Consider the following 17,150-nt stretch of genomic DNA (forward strand, 5'->3'; position numbering starts at 1 on the left):
AAAAATCACGTAGAGCGAGACAGACTGGAGAAAAGGCTGCAGGGAAGTTAGATGACAGGAGTAAAATGGAGACTTCCACCAGTGTGGGGCCAAACTGACTCACTTGGGGTTAAAACTCCAGGTCCGCCACAGCAAACCTCCGCTTGACCAACCAACCCAAACTGAGACTGATGCGGCAGCCACGACTTTGAAGATGTGTCCATGCAGCTATATGGTACAGACACAAGGTTTTCCTTTTTTAGTTGTAAAAATAATGAACTAGTCACTTCAAACAACGGCAGGATTTGTTTTTCTTAACAACACATTAACATTCAATGTTGATGTGCATGTAAATCAAAAAGTGAGGAGGCAATGATAATTAAAGCAAATTTTGAAAATAGAACTAAATAATTTTGGATCACATCCAAGCAACAAAGGTAGAGCTATTACACTGGTTTAGCTCTAAGACTGGTGACTGGGTTGCACATTAAAAAAAAACAAGTAAGAATAGTTAAGAGGTCTTTGAGGACACTGGACTTGCCTTAAAAGCAGCAACAAGTGATGTTGACTTACACTCTGATTTGACTTAAAGCTCATCAGACACTCATATTTTATAGGTGAGTTTATGTGTAGCTGGAAGGCAAATTTAACACCCTCAAAATGTGTCTCTTCCAGATGATCATTCTTCCCTAAATCAGGTCAACTGTTACTGCTTTCTTAGTTTTTCTACCCTATTAGGAAAAACTGCCTGAATCAATTGTATACCTGTAGCAAGCAACAACATTCATCTTAACCTAGTTGCATGTGCTGTATCGCCTAGTGGGCTAAATGTCATGATGCTGCTTAACCACAAGCTGTTACTATGATTAATTGATTAGCATTCTTACTGACACATCTGTTTTAATATCAATGTTTTATGTTCCTTCTCCTCTGACTGGAATTGCATGTCACTGCAGTAATAAAACTGCCATTAAGTAAAATCATGCAATGATTTAAATTTTACCTAAAATAAATGACTGTTCACAGCTTTAAAAAATGCTAATTAGACAGGTTGCTAAATTTTAAGAGAAATATAGAGGCTAACTACTGAGTATGAACAGATTCAGAGCAGGAGAATAGAGGGAAGGTTTGTTAGACAGTGCTGCAAAAAAAACAACAAATGAATGTTAGGAGGTAGAACATTGTTAGGCTGGTTAAATGAGAACACAGGCTCAGGATGGAGAAGAGTCACCGGAGAGGTCACAAATATTTTGTGCTTTCTCTGTTGTGTTGCTGAAGCAAATGAGGACGGGAAAGAAAATCCATGGCCAGAGGCAAAAGAAAACAATTTGAGAAGATTGCAGGAACAGAGCGCGCTCTTTTTTCTTTCTCTTTTTGTGAAAATTCAAACAGCCTGTCAAAGCCTCTCTGTCCTTGGCAGCTCACGAAAGCTCCCACCACGTATTGAGGATGGCTGAAGAGCAGCAGAGTTATGACGGATAAACTTGGTGTTAGAGTGAAATTGGCTCGATACTGGCTGTCAGGCTCCCAGCTGATGTCCAGATGTCCAAGGTGTCCAGATTCTCAACATATTAGGAGGAACTAAAAGAGATTGATAGATGTTTCAGCTAATATACCAGAGTAATTCTATGACATACTGTAGGTATGACATTTTTCATATCTTCTAGGCTTTTTATATGGAGGAGGATGAGGAAATCCTGCAAGGGCCAATGAGCCAGAGTGAACCAGACTTATCTTTTTCTATCAAGTGTGCAGCCGCAGACATTTTATTAAGCGGAGATCTTCTCTCCACTGCATTATGATTGATAAGATAGAAGAGCGCAGAACTCCACATTTCATTATCCAGGGCTTTAAGGTTAGTGAAAACAAATGTCCTACATTACAGAGTATTCAAAAACATGAGGATAGTTTATAACTTATATCTTAGCAGGTGTAAAATCACGTACAGGCGGCTGTGGAAAGTGGGACATGTTGAGGCTAATGCTACCAAAGCCACCAATGGTGGCAATGTAAAACATCACACAAATGTACTTTGTCTAGAGTGTCCGGATAGCCAATGGAATGCCTTTTTGTTTATGTCAACTAAGAGCATTTTTTTCATCTGGACATGGAACAACCAGAGAGAGCTGATAGAACAGACTACACACATATGAATGATGAAATCATTAAATTATAGCAAAAGCCCTGGCTTATACTTAACAGAAGATGGCTGCTAATCAACTTGGTTATTACTTTATTTACATCTGTTAGCAGGGGCGGGGTGCCTTTGCAGAGACCCAATTTATAACTCTATGAATGCAGGTAGGCATATCTTGCACCTTTAGCAAAAATCAATGGAAGTGTCATCTTGCCATAATTTTTACACCAGAAGGGCTTCATATTTTCTATTTTGTGCAAACAGGCAGACATTCCACCCAAGAAAATCCAATAAAATGCAAGATTTTCATGCAAATGTGTTTGGCTTAATAACCTACTTAAAAATTAATGCTAAACTTGTCCTGCATGAAACTGTCTTCACCTCATATATGGAAAACGACAGTAAACAGTCATCACTTTTTTAATCATACCAATGGAAGCTGAGGGGGGCAGCGTCACAGGACAGCAAGTAAATCTGGGTTTTTCTCCAAGATAAATTCATAACGTAGTTTCATAGGCATCTGGTATGTATGTTTTTACCTGTGCCATTGCCATGTCCCACTTTCCCTGAACTCACCACAGAGACCACCAGGCCTGCAATGCATCACTGACACTGAACCAAAGTACCTGAGGAAGATGCTGAGTTTCACTTCAACATTCACAACTGGTACACTATAGACGTTGATGCCTGATTTTTTTTTTTTCCCAAGAAAAATGATACAGGCTGAAAGGTGGACACCAGCTTTGGTTTAGATGTCACAGACTCTAGGGGAAGGCTTAATTGCAGAGAGATGAGGTCAATATTTAAACCAAATAGTTTTTTGAGTATGACACTCCCCATGGGTGAAACACTTACCCAAAAAGATAGGACTTCCCGGTGACGAAATCTTGATAGCTTAGTTACATCTGTTGGATGTAGACTGACTCCAGTGGGCTTCCAGGGCACTTTGGAAGGGGCAGAGGTTCCAGGTGCTTGTTTGGGGACAAAGGTAGTATCAGTTTGTGCAGACCTGAGAGATGGACTCCAAATAAAAGGCCAGTGTTTTCCTCTGTTAGAAATGGATGTATTTCAATCATTAGGGCCAATTTGCTGATTTAAACGGGTGCAGTAGTTTCCTTCCTTCTCTCACCTATACTGCAATGTGTCCATACATGCCTCTGTCTGATGTACACGGGGCTCCTGTCACCCTCAGCTCAGTCCATCACTGAAGCCAAGGCTTTCCTCTCGGCTCTGTAGTGCAGCTCAGCAGCTCTCCTCTGCTTCTCCTGCCTCTCTTCTTCCTCGGCTCTCTGTCCTCCAACTCGGTTACAATCCAGGGTACCAGCGCAGCTTCCTCGGTAATAAAGACAATCTCTTGTAGGGACAGGTTTTGTCATCTTAATTGTTTGTTCTGGGCACATGTGACTCCAGACAGCCCCTGCGTCGCTTTATGATCTAAGGAAAAGATGAACTCCTGTTAGGTCTTTTGGTTTAATGATCCACAGAGCCAATTAGTTCAATATGTCTCACTTTACATTAAAAAAAAAACACTCTACAGAGATTAACGACACACAGACATACTCTGTAGGTTTTACTACACAGGCCACATTGATAATGCTGAATGCAAATAATTAGGCTATCAAGATGATAAACCTGTGGGTTTAGCCAACTCTAACCACACATACCTTCTGCACATTCCGCGCACTAAAACCCCAAAAAGCGTTGAAAAATAAACATCCAAAAAGCCAATTACAGGCAGAATCCCGTAAATGTGCAGCAGCATCTGTGTAATATTAGGATTATGCACATTTTTGACGTGCTCCTTCTGCTTCCAGCTGGAGAAATCTGATCTCGAAAGCGTCTGTAGTTCACCCTGCGTGATTTAACGACGTCCCCATAATCCAGAAATTCATAACGATGTAGCGAGGAGGAGGAGTGGGGGGGGGTGTCCGGTGCCAAAATTGCCGCCGTGTCCTTGCGCTCGTGCAGTCCGTCCGTCACACCAAATTGTGATTTAACAGCAGTGCGTTAAAGAAGGGAGGAGGGGGGGGGGAGGTGGTCGGCAAACGGAGAAGTCTCTCCCTTGAAGGCGGAGATAGCGCGCGAGATAGACAGAAACAGAAACCAACGCCTCCAAAGGCAAGCAGGACCGCCTCGCGCTGAACCATCTCTGGAGTTTGTAACATCCGAAAATAACACGGAGCGATGACGGCCGGACGCCCACTGTGCAGAGTGATTAACGATGGGAGTGAGGCTGGGGAGCATAACGAAGTTCAGATAAGTTACCTCTTGAGTGGGCTACATGAGTGGGTTTAATTTCTCTTACTGGGCTCTCACAGAAAGGATGTTGCTCCATAGTAATTCCTAAGTCTGCCCATCTGATATATATTTTCATAAATATTGTTTTTTTTTCATTGTTTAGTGAAACTTAAGAACATATATATTTGATAGGCCTACAATGCTCTGAGTAGCTGCAATGAGAATTCAAAACAAATGGAAACATGGAGGGACAAAACCATCATATTCTCCTCCAGCAAGTCAGTGGCACAACATCTATGAAGAAGATCCCTGGATGCCCCTTTGTGTTATACCAAAGCACAAGAAAAACCTGAGCCTGCCTGACTGAGTCCTCACACTTGAGGCCTCCAGAGGGTCGACATTTATTTCTAAGATCTTTATTATTTTAGCATGCTTATGCATGTTCCTCAGACATGTTTTAAAAATTACGCAGACTTATCTGGTCTTCAAAAAATGTATCCACATGTGGCAGAGGAGGCCACTGAAATTAAAATGCAACAGAAAAAGGAGTAGATTGTTTTTAAAGACTACCTTGATACAACAACACTCTGTGGCTGTGATATTTGGGGGCATGCTGCTTGATGGAGACAAACTATGTTGACACAATAACCAGTCTTGGTGACAGATCATGCAGGCTATTTCAGGAGTTCTCAGATGCCACAAAGTAATAATGTTGCAGGAATGGCGAGGTAAACAAAAATGCAGTGTTGGCATTACAAGATATTCCATCAGGAATGGGGGATATTCAACTTCAGCTACTTTTTAACCCCTGAAACCTTTGCAGGAGCAGGAATCTGTTTTTTTTTTTTCCAATCAGAGTTAAAGCTGGTCTGAGACAATACCATTTTTAGAACAGAAGAAATGGAAGAAATTGAAGATTAAAAATGAATGGATCAATTGTACTCAAAAGGTTTGCTCGCTTGTTAGGAAGAAGACAGGTGCACCTTTAACAACTTCACGAGCAATCAAGATCACAAAAGATGTCGATTTTTTGCCCAACAGGTTGGATATAGGATTCAGGAGATGGGCAGAAAAGGGATTAATAAACATAAACCAACTGTTTGATGGAGGAACTTTAAAATCATTCACACAATTACAAAACAAATACGGCCTAAACTCCAAAGATTTTTATAAATACCTACAACTAAGGAGTTATTTAATGACACATAAAGAATGGGAGGCCCTGAAACGACCACCAACATTAATAGAGGATTTTTTGATTAGGAATATGACAGAAAAGAATACAAGAAAAACTGTCTCCAAACTATATAAATACTTACAAGCATACTGGTCTGGGGACTCTCTCCACATTAAGGAAAGGTGGGAACTGGAATTGAATATTATTATCAAAGATGAGGAGTGGTGGGAGGTGTGTGAAATAACCAATAGCCCAATGTGGAAGGAATTTAATTGGAAATGGAAAATGAGATACTTTAAAACACCTTCTGTTGTCTCAAGATATGATGAAAAAAAGACGAATTTATGTTGGAGGAACTGTGGCCAAATTGGAGACCACACACATATATATTGGGACTGTCCAAAGTTGCAAACATTTTGGTTGGGAATTCAGGCAGAGATAAAATCAATTCTGGATGTTGACTTACCATTGGAGCCACTACACTATATAATTGGGTTTATTCCTGAAGAACTAATGGACAAAAAACAGGCTCGTTTACTACATATCCTGCTACTAGTGGCAAGGAAAATGATAACCGTTTCCTGGCTCAACCCACTACCTCCCACCCCTCTCCAATGGAGAGAAAGGTTAAAGAAAGTGTACTTAATGGAAAAAATAACAGCAAAACTACACTTAAAGTTGGAATTGTTTATGAATTTGTGGACCCCTGTCATTGCCTGCCTCAAATTGACGTGACTGCTTGGGAGAATTGTCTGTTTGAATTATACATAATGGAATGTTGTGATGTATAAGGACTGCTTGCCCTGGCATGTTTTGCAACCCCTTTTTGCACCTTGTAACAGGTGACTGTGACAGTAACCCTCCTTGGACCAAATGGAGGATTTCCTCTTTTTGTGGGTGTAGATGATGCCATGATTAGGATTTTATTTAATTTGCCGAACTGTATGTTTCATGTTTTTAAATGTTTTCCTTTTATTTTTATATTATAATTTTTTCAAATTGTTGACCCTTTGCCTTGAACATTTATACTTGTTGTTTATATAAGCTGTTTACAAAAGCTGTATATAAATATGAATATAGAATAAAAAGTGGTGGTTCAAAAAAAAAAAAAAGCTGGTCTGAATTCATAGCTTATGTACTTAGCATGCTCATTTCATATCTTTTCAGGCTTTTTATAATAACCACAGCCTTTTAAATTTAATTAGGCATGCATGGTTTGATTAAAAAAAAAGTAATTTTGTTCAACTGGAGAGCAATACAGTAAATGTGATAATTAAATATTAAATATATATTGGCTCCATTTTAGTTTCTTTTTCTGCTGTTACATTTACATTGATCATGTCAGTTGGAAATACAGGACTTCTGTTTTAAAATGTCAATCTACAAGCAAAACATGTATAAAATCCTGGTGATAACATGTAGAGCCAGGCCAGCTGATAGTATCGACTAATATGAGAATATCAAGTATAGGTACTATGGCACCGTTATAACACGATTTATTCATCAGTCATTGTATTACAGTTCTCTGTCAACAGCAGAGTGAAATGGATTACAGCAAGCATTACATGTACATGTGCAGTTACTTTTCAGTTGAGTGACCAACTTGTCTTCATCATATATTTTCTACCAGTGTTTGATGACTGCATTTGAAGGAGCAATGCAATATGTGTGTATACCTATCTATCTATCTATCTATCTATCTATCTATCTATCTATCTATCTATCTATCTATCTATCTATCTATCTATCTATCTATCTATCTATCTATCTATCTATCTATCTCAAAAGATGGAAGACAGATCTAATAAAGATATGGGCATACTGTATTTGCATCTGACTTATTTCTCAGTATCAGGCCCTAATAACATTACTATGACATCAGGGTTGGCCTCAAAAGATAATGCATGTATAGTGCATCTAATTAAACATATACTAACATATACCTGTGTACAAGCAAAGCAGTGACTCTCAAAGTTTAGTTTAAAAAGTTGAGTTGTTTGTGGCATCTGCATTCTCTTGTCAAATATTTAGTTTAAAAAAAACTACAACATAATCTGACGGTGATTTACTGTTAAGATAAAGTAACAAAACATTTCAAATGCTCATAATTTGACTGTGGATTTGGTTCTAGACTATTCACTTTTGAGCCTTGGGAAAGAAAACATAATAAATATGGAGGAGGTATAATATTAGAAACCAATGATTCTTTAAGTGTACATGTGGGAGTGAGTATCGCTTTAAGAGAGTTGATCATTTTTAAAAAGAAACCCAATCACCCATACCTACATAAAAAAGGAGGAAACTAACTCATCCTCTGACTCATTCGTATTTTAAAAGATCAATATCAATTTCATTCTGGCAAACAAAGTCAGTATAGGTGCAGCAGTGTGTGGAGGCACCTGCTATTATTCTGTTTCAAGGGGCTTGTATTTGGATATCTGCTATATGTAAGCATGTTACGTAAATGTTGACTGCTAATTGTCACATCCTGAATGTGTCATAGATCATTTCGTGGGCACATATATAAAGGAGATGTTACATAAACCCATGATGAAGACGTTTTTTTCCGTCTTTATGATGCCAACATAATGCAGCATATAAAATGCTTAAATCTTGAGAGGATCGGTTTGTTAAAAATACCCCGAAAAGAGGATAAACCTGTTGAATTAATGAGGAAAACAGATTTACATTTGACTTTTCTGCTTTTATTGTCTCGTTTACAGTGCTTACCCTTGAATTACAGAACACGTTTTTCTTTTATGTCCCTGGGATAATTTGATGTCTGTGTAGATTTTCTGTTGTCATTTTTGGAGGATTTAAGATCTGATCCAGCTCCATCAAACAAGAGCAAAGGCAGGTACAGGACTCCGCAAAATAACATTTGCTCATCCTGCTGGAGAAGCAAACCAGTATGATGTAACAAAAGGCCAAAGACTAACTTGGGACGGCACATGCAGTCTTCAAAAATTACACCAAAAAAATATAAACTGGAAATGACACATGCCCACACTTTCACTCTCAACTCTCCCTCACTCGCACACAGAGAAACACACATCTCCATGGAAACTGATAAAAAGAGTATCTGTTGTGCAAAAAGAAGAGACTGACAATGCATACAGAAAAAAAACTTGGATGGTCAGCAAGAAAGAAATGGTAAACGGTATGAGGAAGACGGACTTTAAGGTTTTCAGAAAATGTTAATTTAACGACCTTAAAATGGAAATAAGATGACACAATAATACTAATGTAAACCTTTTGAATTCCCAAGTAGAAACCCAAAAATACCCTCAACTTTTCATATGTTTTTGCTTTTCTTTTTTTCACGGCCTACATGCAGAAATGATAGCAGTTGGAACTGAACAAATTAGCTTGAAGCAACGCTGCAAATTGGGCAGAATAGAAAGCAAGCAGAAAGACTTAAAGGGATGAAAGTTACGTGGATGGTACAGATAGCAGAACAGAGAGGGTGGGCAACAGAAGAGGGGAGAGGACAAGGGAAGGAGTACAGCACAGTACACCACCTACACTTGTCTCCATGGCAACTACCATACTAGAACGAGTGCTAATGCTGTTCCTCTCTCTCCTTTCCTTTTCTGAAAACTGTTCAATTGGTACCATATGCAGTGTGCAGTATGTGGGAGAAGTATCCTGTTGTTTCACATGATATGAGGAGATGTTCTCAGCTGTTCAAAAACCTGAGTGAATAAATATTTTGACTGCTTACATTACATCCGTCTATCCACCAGAGATGTCGGCTTAGGCTGACACTGAATTCGTCATCATCGCTTTAAGGGATAACTTGTTATTTCTGCATTAATGTGGGGTGGTGTTTTTTTTTTTTTTTTTTTTAACACCAAAGCAAGTGGCAAGCTGTGTGGGCAGCAGTTGCTTTCAAAGAACAAGTATTGAGTTTGAGAAAATGAAAATTCATGATACAATAAACACGCTCCCAAATGTAGTCCATGCTGATACTGCTTGTGTGAATTTACGTGACAGCTCTAACATGCTTCTTCTTTTTTTGTTGCAGTGTGCTGTTGAAAACAATCTGACTTGAGACATCATTGTGCTAGAATGTGACAGCAGTGTATCATTCACTGACACTGCACAAAGTGTGCACATAATGTGAGCTAAACCTAATGTCTTTACCATTAAAGCGGCAGAAGAAATTATTTTAGACAATGAGTCCTTGCTACACCCACCACTCCTTTTTATAGCCATCCATCCAGGGCTCTTTATTCTATTCTGGACTCTTTTTCTCCAAACTGCTTTATTTAATGCCAAAGCAGCACAGTATGCTGCTGTTGGCATAGCCAATACTTCATCCTGCTATTACAATCAAATTTGCACAGTTAGGTCACTAAATCATACGGGGGATTTTCTTATTAGTCTAATCTTCTGTCATTTGATGTGAATTTTATATTTGGCAGACGGTGGTGATTAATCCAAAGTACAATCAGTCTGTCACTGTCAGACGATGACAAATACAGAGCGGGTAAGATCCGCCGTCGGACGCTCAAGCAGAAAAACTTCCAGATGGCTGCTCTGCCTCTGCTCATCACTTCACAAACAATTTTTGTGTCATGACAGCAAACATCTGAGTGCCTGGAAATGAAAGCAAAATGATCTTTATTCCCTCAAGTCAATTGAACAGCTTTGTTTTGGAGAGTCAGTTAGTCTCAGTCATGAGGCACGGGGCAGTTTTACTGTGACATTCTGGTCTGAATGATAAAAGATCTTATATGAATGCATATCAATAAGGATTAAGGATTACGTTTGGATTTAGTTTTCTGAATGGTTGCAGTCAAAAATCAATTATCAATTTTCAGAAATACCAAAACCTTTTTGAAAATCTCAGGATTTCAAAACATGTATTTCCTTAAATAAATTATCAAGTTGTGTTAAATCCCTGAATAAGAAGGATCCATCAACGAAAGCAGGCTGGAGTCACAGATTACAAGAGGATCAAGTTTTTGGTGCATTAGCTTGAGACCTGGGGGAAATGGGTTCTACATGAGATGCTGAAAAATGCATCTCATTCCGTTTAGTTATTCAAAGTCTCGCATTGAGGTAGGGAACATCACAGTCAGGTTGAGTTGTTTTCATCAAAAGTCTTGTGAGGAGGAACAGAGATGTGGTTGACTGCTTCTCAGAACGCTCTGCTCAACATCATCAGGACATTACAGGAACAGCAGGAGAAAATCCGCATGAGTGCAACATGAATCTTTTGGCAGCGGCGTCACAAACCAAATTGTGGGAGCTTTCATGCAGAGGTAAAATTTCGGCCTGAACCATCTGCTGGGGGCGAAAGTGACATGAAGGCAGACTCGGCAGGATTTGCACCTGAAACTCCAAAGGAATTCAAGGACGTCTTAATCAGTGAGCCGTGATGCCACCGTCCTCGTCGATCATGTTCCCCGTGAAAGAGTGAAAGTTAAAACCCTCATCTGCAGAAAAACAACCTTTTGTTTTTATACTAATATAGGACATCGTGTTGAAAGGTACTGATGTATTTCAGGGTCGTGTTTCTTTTTTTTTTTTACCCTTGAGTGACTAAAAATTATCATTAATTTTGTTCCCCCAGAGGCTTTTATGTAACAGATGCAGGACAAAAATGGCCAAAAGCTAGGGGACGCAGTGTGAAGGGGAGTGAATCTCCATCAATGTGTGATGGGGTCAAAGGTCACTCTGGTAGTCAAGCTCTTGTTGTTGTTATTGTGATCATTCCCTGAGAGAACAAATATAGGAAACCTTATTTAAGGCCCCACAGGGTTTCAGAGAGCGGCATTGTTCGCTGAAACACTCGAGACTAGAGCTCCAGCAATTCTCTGTTATTAACCAGGATCAGAAATAACACCTTTTATGAAGGCTTCACAACCAGCTCGAACAAAACTCAGCATGGCTGTAAATAGACTGTCTGGCTTATATAAATGCTGCCATGAGATGTACAGTATGTGACTGGAAGTACTGAGATGTCTGCTCTGCACAGCTAAGGCCCTGAGCAATCAGTGGAACATTTTAATTACCGGCAAGATGTCAAGTATTCAGACTAACAATTCTAAAAAGGAAAACAATACAAGAGAAAGAAACAAAGGTTTTCTGAATTCAATAATTAACTCCAATAATTCAACATTCTCTATTCATTTCAATTTTAGCAATGAGCAGGAGAAAAGAGAAACAATACTGTAGCTCTGCATGCTTTGATCAGTTTAAAATGTCATAGTGACTTGTCAGGTGAAAGCAGGAAATTAAACTCATGGGCGTTTTTTTTCTCAAACTTAATTTGACTTCCAGTAACGGGTTTTTGACTAAACGTGAAATCAAAGCTTGTAAAACAAACTGACATTTTTGTATTTGGCTCACTGAAAGTTAAACAACTTTTGATGATCGGGAAGATTGCAGATGGATTGGATGAGATGATAAAGGCTGTATTCTGTCTTCAATTTGGTTTACATTTAAAACCCTTTAAAAACAGATTTGTATTTTCCAGTATGCTTCTCTGAGAGTGAAGGGGTTTTTCTTTCATAGTTGAGTGAAATGCACTTTATACTAGTGTCTGCATCATGTGGATCTTGGCAGCATTAATCAGACCGAAGGCCTCCTGAAAAAAACACCAAAAAAAAACACACACCCTCTAAAACCAAAGTAAGGTTTAAATCTACCTGCCAAAAACCGAGGAAGTTTACTAAACTCTTTATTTCTCAGCCTCTGTATCAGATAAATTAAAAACATCTGAATGTTTAAACTCTTGGCTATAAGTCTCAGTGGATATTGCCTTTGTGCGTTAGGTCATTGCCCTGTAACAAAATCATCAAAAAACATGAATGTAACACTGACATCGCATCACATCACAGCAGCGTCTCATCACGTTCAAACAGGTCAAACAAAAACCCGTCTGTGGTGCTGCTTTCTTTAATAGTTGTATTATGTAAGCAGTTTTTTGTCTTTAGAGTATTTTTTACTTTGACATTTAAAGTTAGTGATTTAATTTGTATAAACCCAAAATCATGACAGTGGAAACCATGACTTGAAGTATTAAAGATCTTGATCTTAAAGAGCTGATGCAGAACCTACTCCAAATCACAAACCTTCATTTATCATCCTCTTAACCTGGATTTGTCGATATATTAGTGCATAATATTTAACATTTAGCGCTGAATGATACCACCAGTCATGTTTTTTTTTTTTTACTGAAATGCCACAACTCCACTCTGATTTCATGCCATCCAGTCACAGCAGCATTCAAGGCATTTACTTTTTAATTCCTTCATTAAGTAAAATGTAATGTTAAAACATGTGAAGCTTTACGATAAATCCTTGAGCCACTGAAGCTCTGTACGGATTGAGATACGAGCAATGTAGGCTATTTTTCAAAGTAAATTTATTGACAGTTTGAACAGTGACTTGTTTTTAATGTCAATATGTCAAGACACTCTACCTGAACCAGCACATGTAAAAATAAAAATAAAAAAAGATGTCAAAAAGGGTGTAGCTCCTGAATCTGCTGGAAATGTAATCTATGTTCCTACAGCACTCTGCTTAACAACCATTTTCTGCCGGGCACCCTTCGCTGCCGAAGAGTCCAGGCCCGTCGCCCCTCCCGATGTGTTTGGAAATCCATGTGCGGCCACGTATTTGCGGTATGCTTCCCGGATGATGCGGAAGGCTTGTGCGTTAGCGTAAGGAATGTCAGTGACCGGGTCTCTGTACAGCGCAGCCTTGTGGGTAACTGGACAAAGCTCCTGGACAGGCAGCTGAGGACTGGACTGGCCGCTGTGTGGAAAGGCAGCTTCGAAAGGTTCGTCATCGCTGAAGGTTATGTAAGTACGGGAGCACAGGCCACCTGCAGGCTGCTGGGAAGGTGTGGTGGGATTCTGTGTTGCAGCCTGAGGGACATCCTGATCCAACCTTAAGGTACAGCAAAATACCAAATTACAATCTTTTCATAAACACACCGTATCCTTTTTCTCTCATAATTCCTGTTTCCTAGCCTTTGCTGGGTTTAAATCCTTGCCAAAAGACAAAAACAGTCATCCTGACCAAATCATGTTTTGGTATATAATATTCAAAAACAGATTAAATACTAAAATCCATGCAGCTGGAGCAGATTAAAGATTATAAAACATAAACAATGGTTCAATGAAGTCAGATGACCTTCCCTCAAATTATTTTCTGAATCCGATTATCTCGCAATAGATCAAACTTACCCTTCAACATCCACGTTTTCTTCTTTTAAGACCGAGTGAGAGACCAGCGGCATCAAGACTGAGTGGTAGCGGATGGTTGGTCCTTCGAAACGCCGTTTCTTGTGGACTTGTTTCTTTTTGTCTGCTTCCAGACGTTCATAGTTCTCTGTATACAGAATGCACAACATATGGTGTCTTACCAAGTGAAACTCATAAAGTGAAATAATCAAAGGAAAACCACCTCAGTTCACAGTCAACATGTTTTCCAGTTATTTTATGTTTGCCTTACTAACAGGTTTGTCTGCCTTGTATGATGATGATGCACTTTCTAGTGAGGACAGAACATTTTTTCATGACTGAGTTGCTTTTACCCAAAGATCGAATATTAATCTCTGCTGTTATTTTGGCCTCAGCGAGCAGCTCTTCCTGGGTCAGGGGCCGGTCACGGTGAGCACCTCTCCGTCTCCGGGGGGCATCCTGACGCTCCTGAAGCCGAAGATTGGTCTTTCTGGTGTGTTCACTGGTGGACTGTCGCACAGACTTTCGAGCTAGAAAATTGTGAAGGCACATGGCTGACTTAAAACAACTGTGACTAAAAATACTAACAATTATTAGTACAAGAAAAAGAGAAATGTCTGATTCAGTTGTGATGGAATCACTACATTTGTATGAGGTCTGAGCGATCCTTTATAAGGAGATAAAAAGTGTGTAGACATGCGTCCAGTGCAAACAATTTGTTGACATCTTACTCTCTGCAAAGTCTTGGAATTCTTGGGGAATCCTCCTTTTGAGCTCCACTTTCGTTTTCTCGGTCTTCTTCTGTTCTTCTGAGGGCTTTTTGGGTTTGGGTTTAGCTACTTTTATCGGTTCCTTTGAAAGACACAAAAACATAGAGCATCTTTTAATTTTCCACCACTTCATACATTGTTAATAAACCAGCTTAAAAATGTGACCATAAAAATGTTTGAACTCCATAGACAGAGTAAAGTAAGGGGTCACAGTTTTATTTTTTTGATATTTTCAGTTATATATGGAGAAGTTTTTTTTTTTTAAATTAAGGTCTTAAAGCTCCTGAAATCATCATCGCTACCTTATAAGCTTTAGTGACAACCCGACTCTTCCTCTTCGGTGCGTCGTCCTCCTGGTCGCTGTCAGGTTCGTCACCTTCATCGATGTCAAAGTCGCTGTCCACCTCGTCCTCTGTGTCTGAATGGTCTCCATGATACTCGTCATCCCCCGATTCCTGAAGAAACCCAAAAGGGGAATTATGTTGGCAACAATATGTATATATATATTTTTTTTAAAGTTTCAAAGGCAAATGGGTTAATGCAACAACAGTCAGAATACTCAGCCTGGTAACCCATTACTTCAGAAACAATTAAATCTTCTTCATGTTTAGCTGATAATTTGTCACATTTTTATCAAGGTCATTTCTTTATCATGTTACAAATCAGAGGTGCAAAAAATTTCTCTTTATGCTACACACATTCAGACTACATGCAACAGTTTAATCTATGATGGAATCAATAGAAATACTCAAATATAGTGTTGTTTTTATACACTGCATGCAACAACAAACATGCACAATAAAAGTGTGCTTTTTTGCTATAAAGAGTTGTTCAAGGAAAGGTTTGTGAGTGAACTTCTGAGATGTAGAGTTAAGCTGAGCAGGTTACCATAAAAGCTTGAACATTTACTGAAGGTTAAACTTCAAAGAGTTCTGCAGTGTAATCTCACTGTGACGTGAAAACCATAAAAAAAACAAAAGCAAACAGAAAGAAAACTGCATGAAAAAAATGATTTCTAAAAAGAGTCAGATTAGACCTCAAATTGAATTAAATGTTCAGGCATTGGTTCATTTTTCCTGTCAGTGCTGGCAGAGATGACTGAGGCATAACAGGATTTGTTTGTGATTTTTTTTTTCTCTCTCATTACTGAGAATAACGTCAGAACTGCCTGGACAGCCGCTGCCAAATCCTCCTACACACGCCGACCCCTGAACCAGCAGCTGTTTGAAGAAAATTATCCAGACTGCAAATTGATGCTGCAAATCATCATCATCTCTTAAATGTAAGCCTCTAAAGTAGTATAATAATAAATTAAGAGTTACATTTTCTGACACACAGAACGTTTGGATTCGTTTTTTTTCCTCTGTTTGCGTTTGAAACAGTAAAAAAACTGGCACTCTCGTTCAGTCTTCACAGATGTGTTCACCGGTTAAAAAAAAAGAAGAAGACAGGTCTGTATATGCTGGGAGTCTCTGTCTGTTACTGATGACTCGTGTTGACCAGGTGAATTATGATGAAAGTTTCGACATCGACTGCATGAGAAATGGCGTCCACATGATCAAAGTGACTTATTTCCTCTGACTGCAGAGATAGGAGACTTACAATCAGAGTATACATATTCCAGGTGCCAGTCCATCAGGTAGAGATACTTAAATCACAACATAATCTGATTACAATATATTTAAATAAAAATATATATTACAAATACTAAATCAGCAGCATTAAAGAGGAGTTAATTATTCTAATGATGAGAGACTAAATGTATTCGACCTTAAAAAAAATTTAGTATTTAATCAAACATTTTATTTATTGAGCTCAACATAACGCAGGAATGTGTGTCACTGAGTGTGTGTGCGTGTGTCACTGTGTCTGTGTGTGTGCTTATGCGTGTTTCAATGATTGTTTGCTTGGTGGCAGTTTGTTCATTTAATGATCAGAATATTAACAGATTGTTGACACAATATTTACATTTTCAAAGAATAATAAATTGTTATGTGAATGTTTAGGATGATAATTTATCATTAGAAGTGGTCTTCTACCTTCTGTGTGTGTGTGTGTGTGTGTGTGTGTGTGTGTGTGTGTGTGTCTCACCTCGTTGAAGCCTCCATAAGTCGTCTTGTAAAAGTCATCTTCTTCTTCAGCATCTAGTAATTTGGACATGCGATTACCCGCAGTCTTTCTGGGCTCTCGACCCACCGCCAGAGTCATGATTGTTTTTATTATATTATTATTAGTTTGTGTTGTATTATTTTATAAACAAAGCTCACCGATGTTTGGTCTGAGTTAGCTAACGTTGAGCTACCGGATTCTATAAAAGACTGCTTTGGGGTTCTTTCATCTGTCCGTCGCCATATCTATAGAATGTATGAATAATGTTTGATGATATTTAAAGCGTAAATTCGTATAAATGTTTCTAAACATTTACACGAGCTAAGTAAAAAGCCGACTGCTAACACTGGCTGCTACCCGCTTGTAGCCAACAAAACACTTCCGGAGTACTTTGTTGCACTTCCGGCGTAATAGCTTAAGCGCTTTTTAGTTTACATAAAATAACTAATATCTTAGTTTATATCCAATGAGGAGGTTTTTTAGTTAGTATTCTATCTTTTAAATAATACGGCTGGTAAATTAAATCACGTCATCAAGAG

General features: G+C 38.8%; 2 protein-coding genes across 6 annotated transcripts in view; both read right to left on the reverse strand.

Annotated features, from left to right (window-relative positions):
* The window catches only part of syngap1a (synaptic Ras GTPase activating protein 1a), a 36,199-nt gene extending 31,792 nt beyond the window's left edge, over nt 1-4,407 (reverse strand). Inside the window, exons 1-4 of one of the 5 annotated variants that reach the window (XM_079367467.1) lie at nt 3,781-4,407; nt 3,272-3,550; nt 2,972-3,087; nt 104-207 (exon numbers count right to left, since the gene is read on the reverse strand). In XM_079367467.1, coding sequence (XP_079223593.1) covers nt 104-203 — 100 coding nt within the window. In that variant the 5' untranslated portion in view covers nt 204-207; nt 2,972-3,087; nt 3,272-3,550; nt 3,781-4,407. Of the gene's footprint in view, nt 1-103; nt 208-2,971; nt 3,551-3,780 lie in introns of all 5 variants that reach the window. The other 4 variants (XM_079367466.1, XM_079367469.1, XM_079367468.1 and 1 more) reach the window with 4 other exon arrangements.
* Nucleotides 4,408-12,892: 8,485 nt separating this feature from the next.
* vps72a (vacuolar protein sorting 72 homolog a) lies at nt 12,893-17,033 on the reverse strand. Its single transcript, XM_079367921.1, has 6 exons — nt 16,594-17,033; nt 14,805-14,957; nt 14,464-14,584; nt 14,086-14,262; nt 13,736-13,880; nt 12,893-13,436 (listed from the first exon to the last, which is right to left on the reverse strand). The coding sequence occupies exons 1-6, from the start codon at nt 16,708-16,710 to the stop codon at nt 13,046-13,048; spliced, it is 1,104 nt and encodes a 367-aa protein (XP_079224047.1). The 5' UTR covers nt 16,711-17,033; the 3' UTR covers nt 12,893-13,045.
* Nucleotides 17,034-17,150: the final 117 nt, after the last annotated feature.

Source organism: Symphodus melops (genome assembly GCF_947650265.1).
Source record: "Symphodus melops genome assembly, chromosome: 18".
NCBI lineage: Eukaryota > Metazoa > Chordata > Actinopteri > Labriformes > Labridae > Symphodus > Symphodus melops.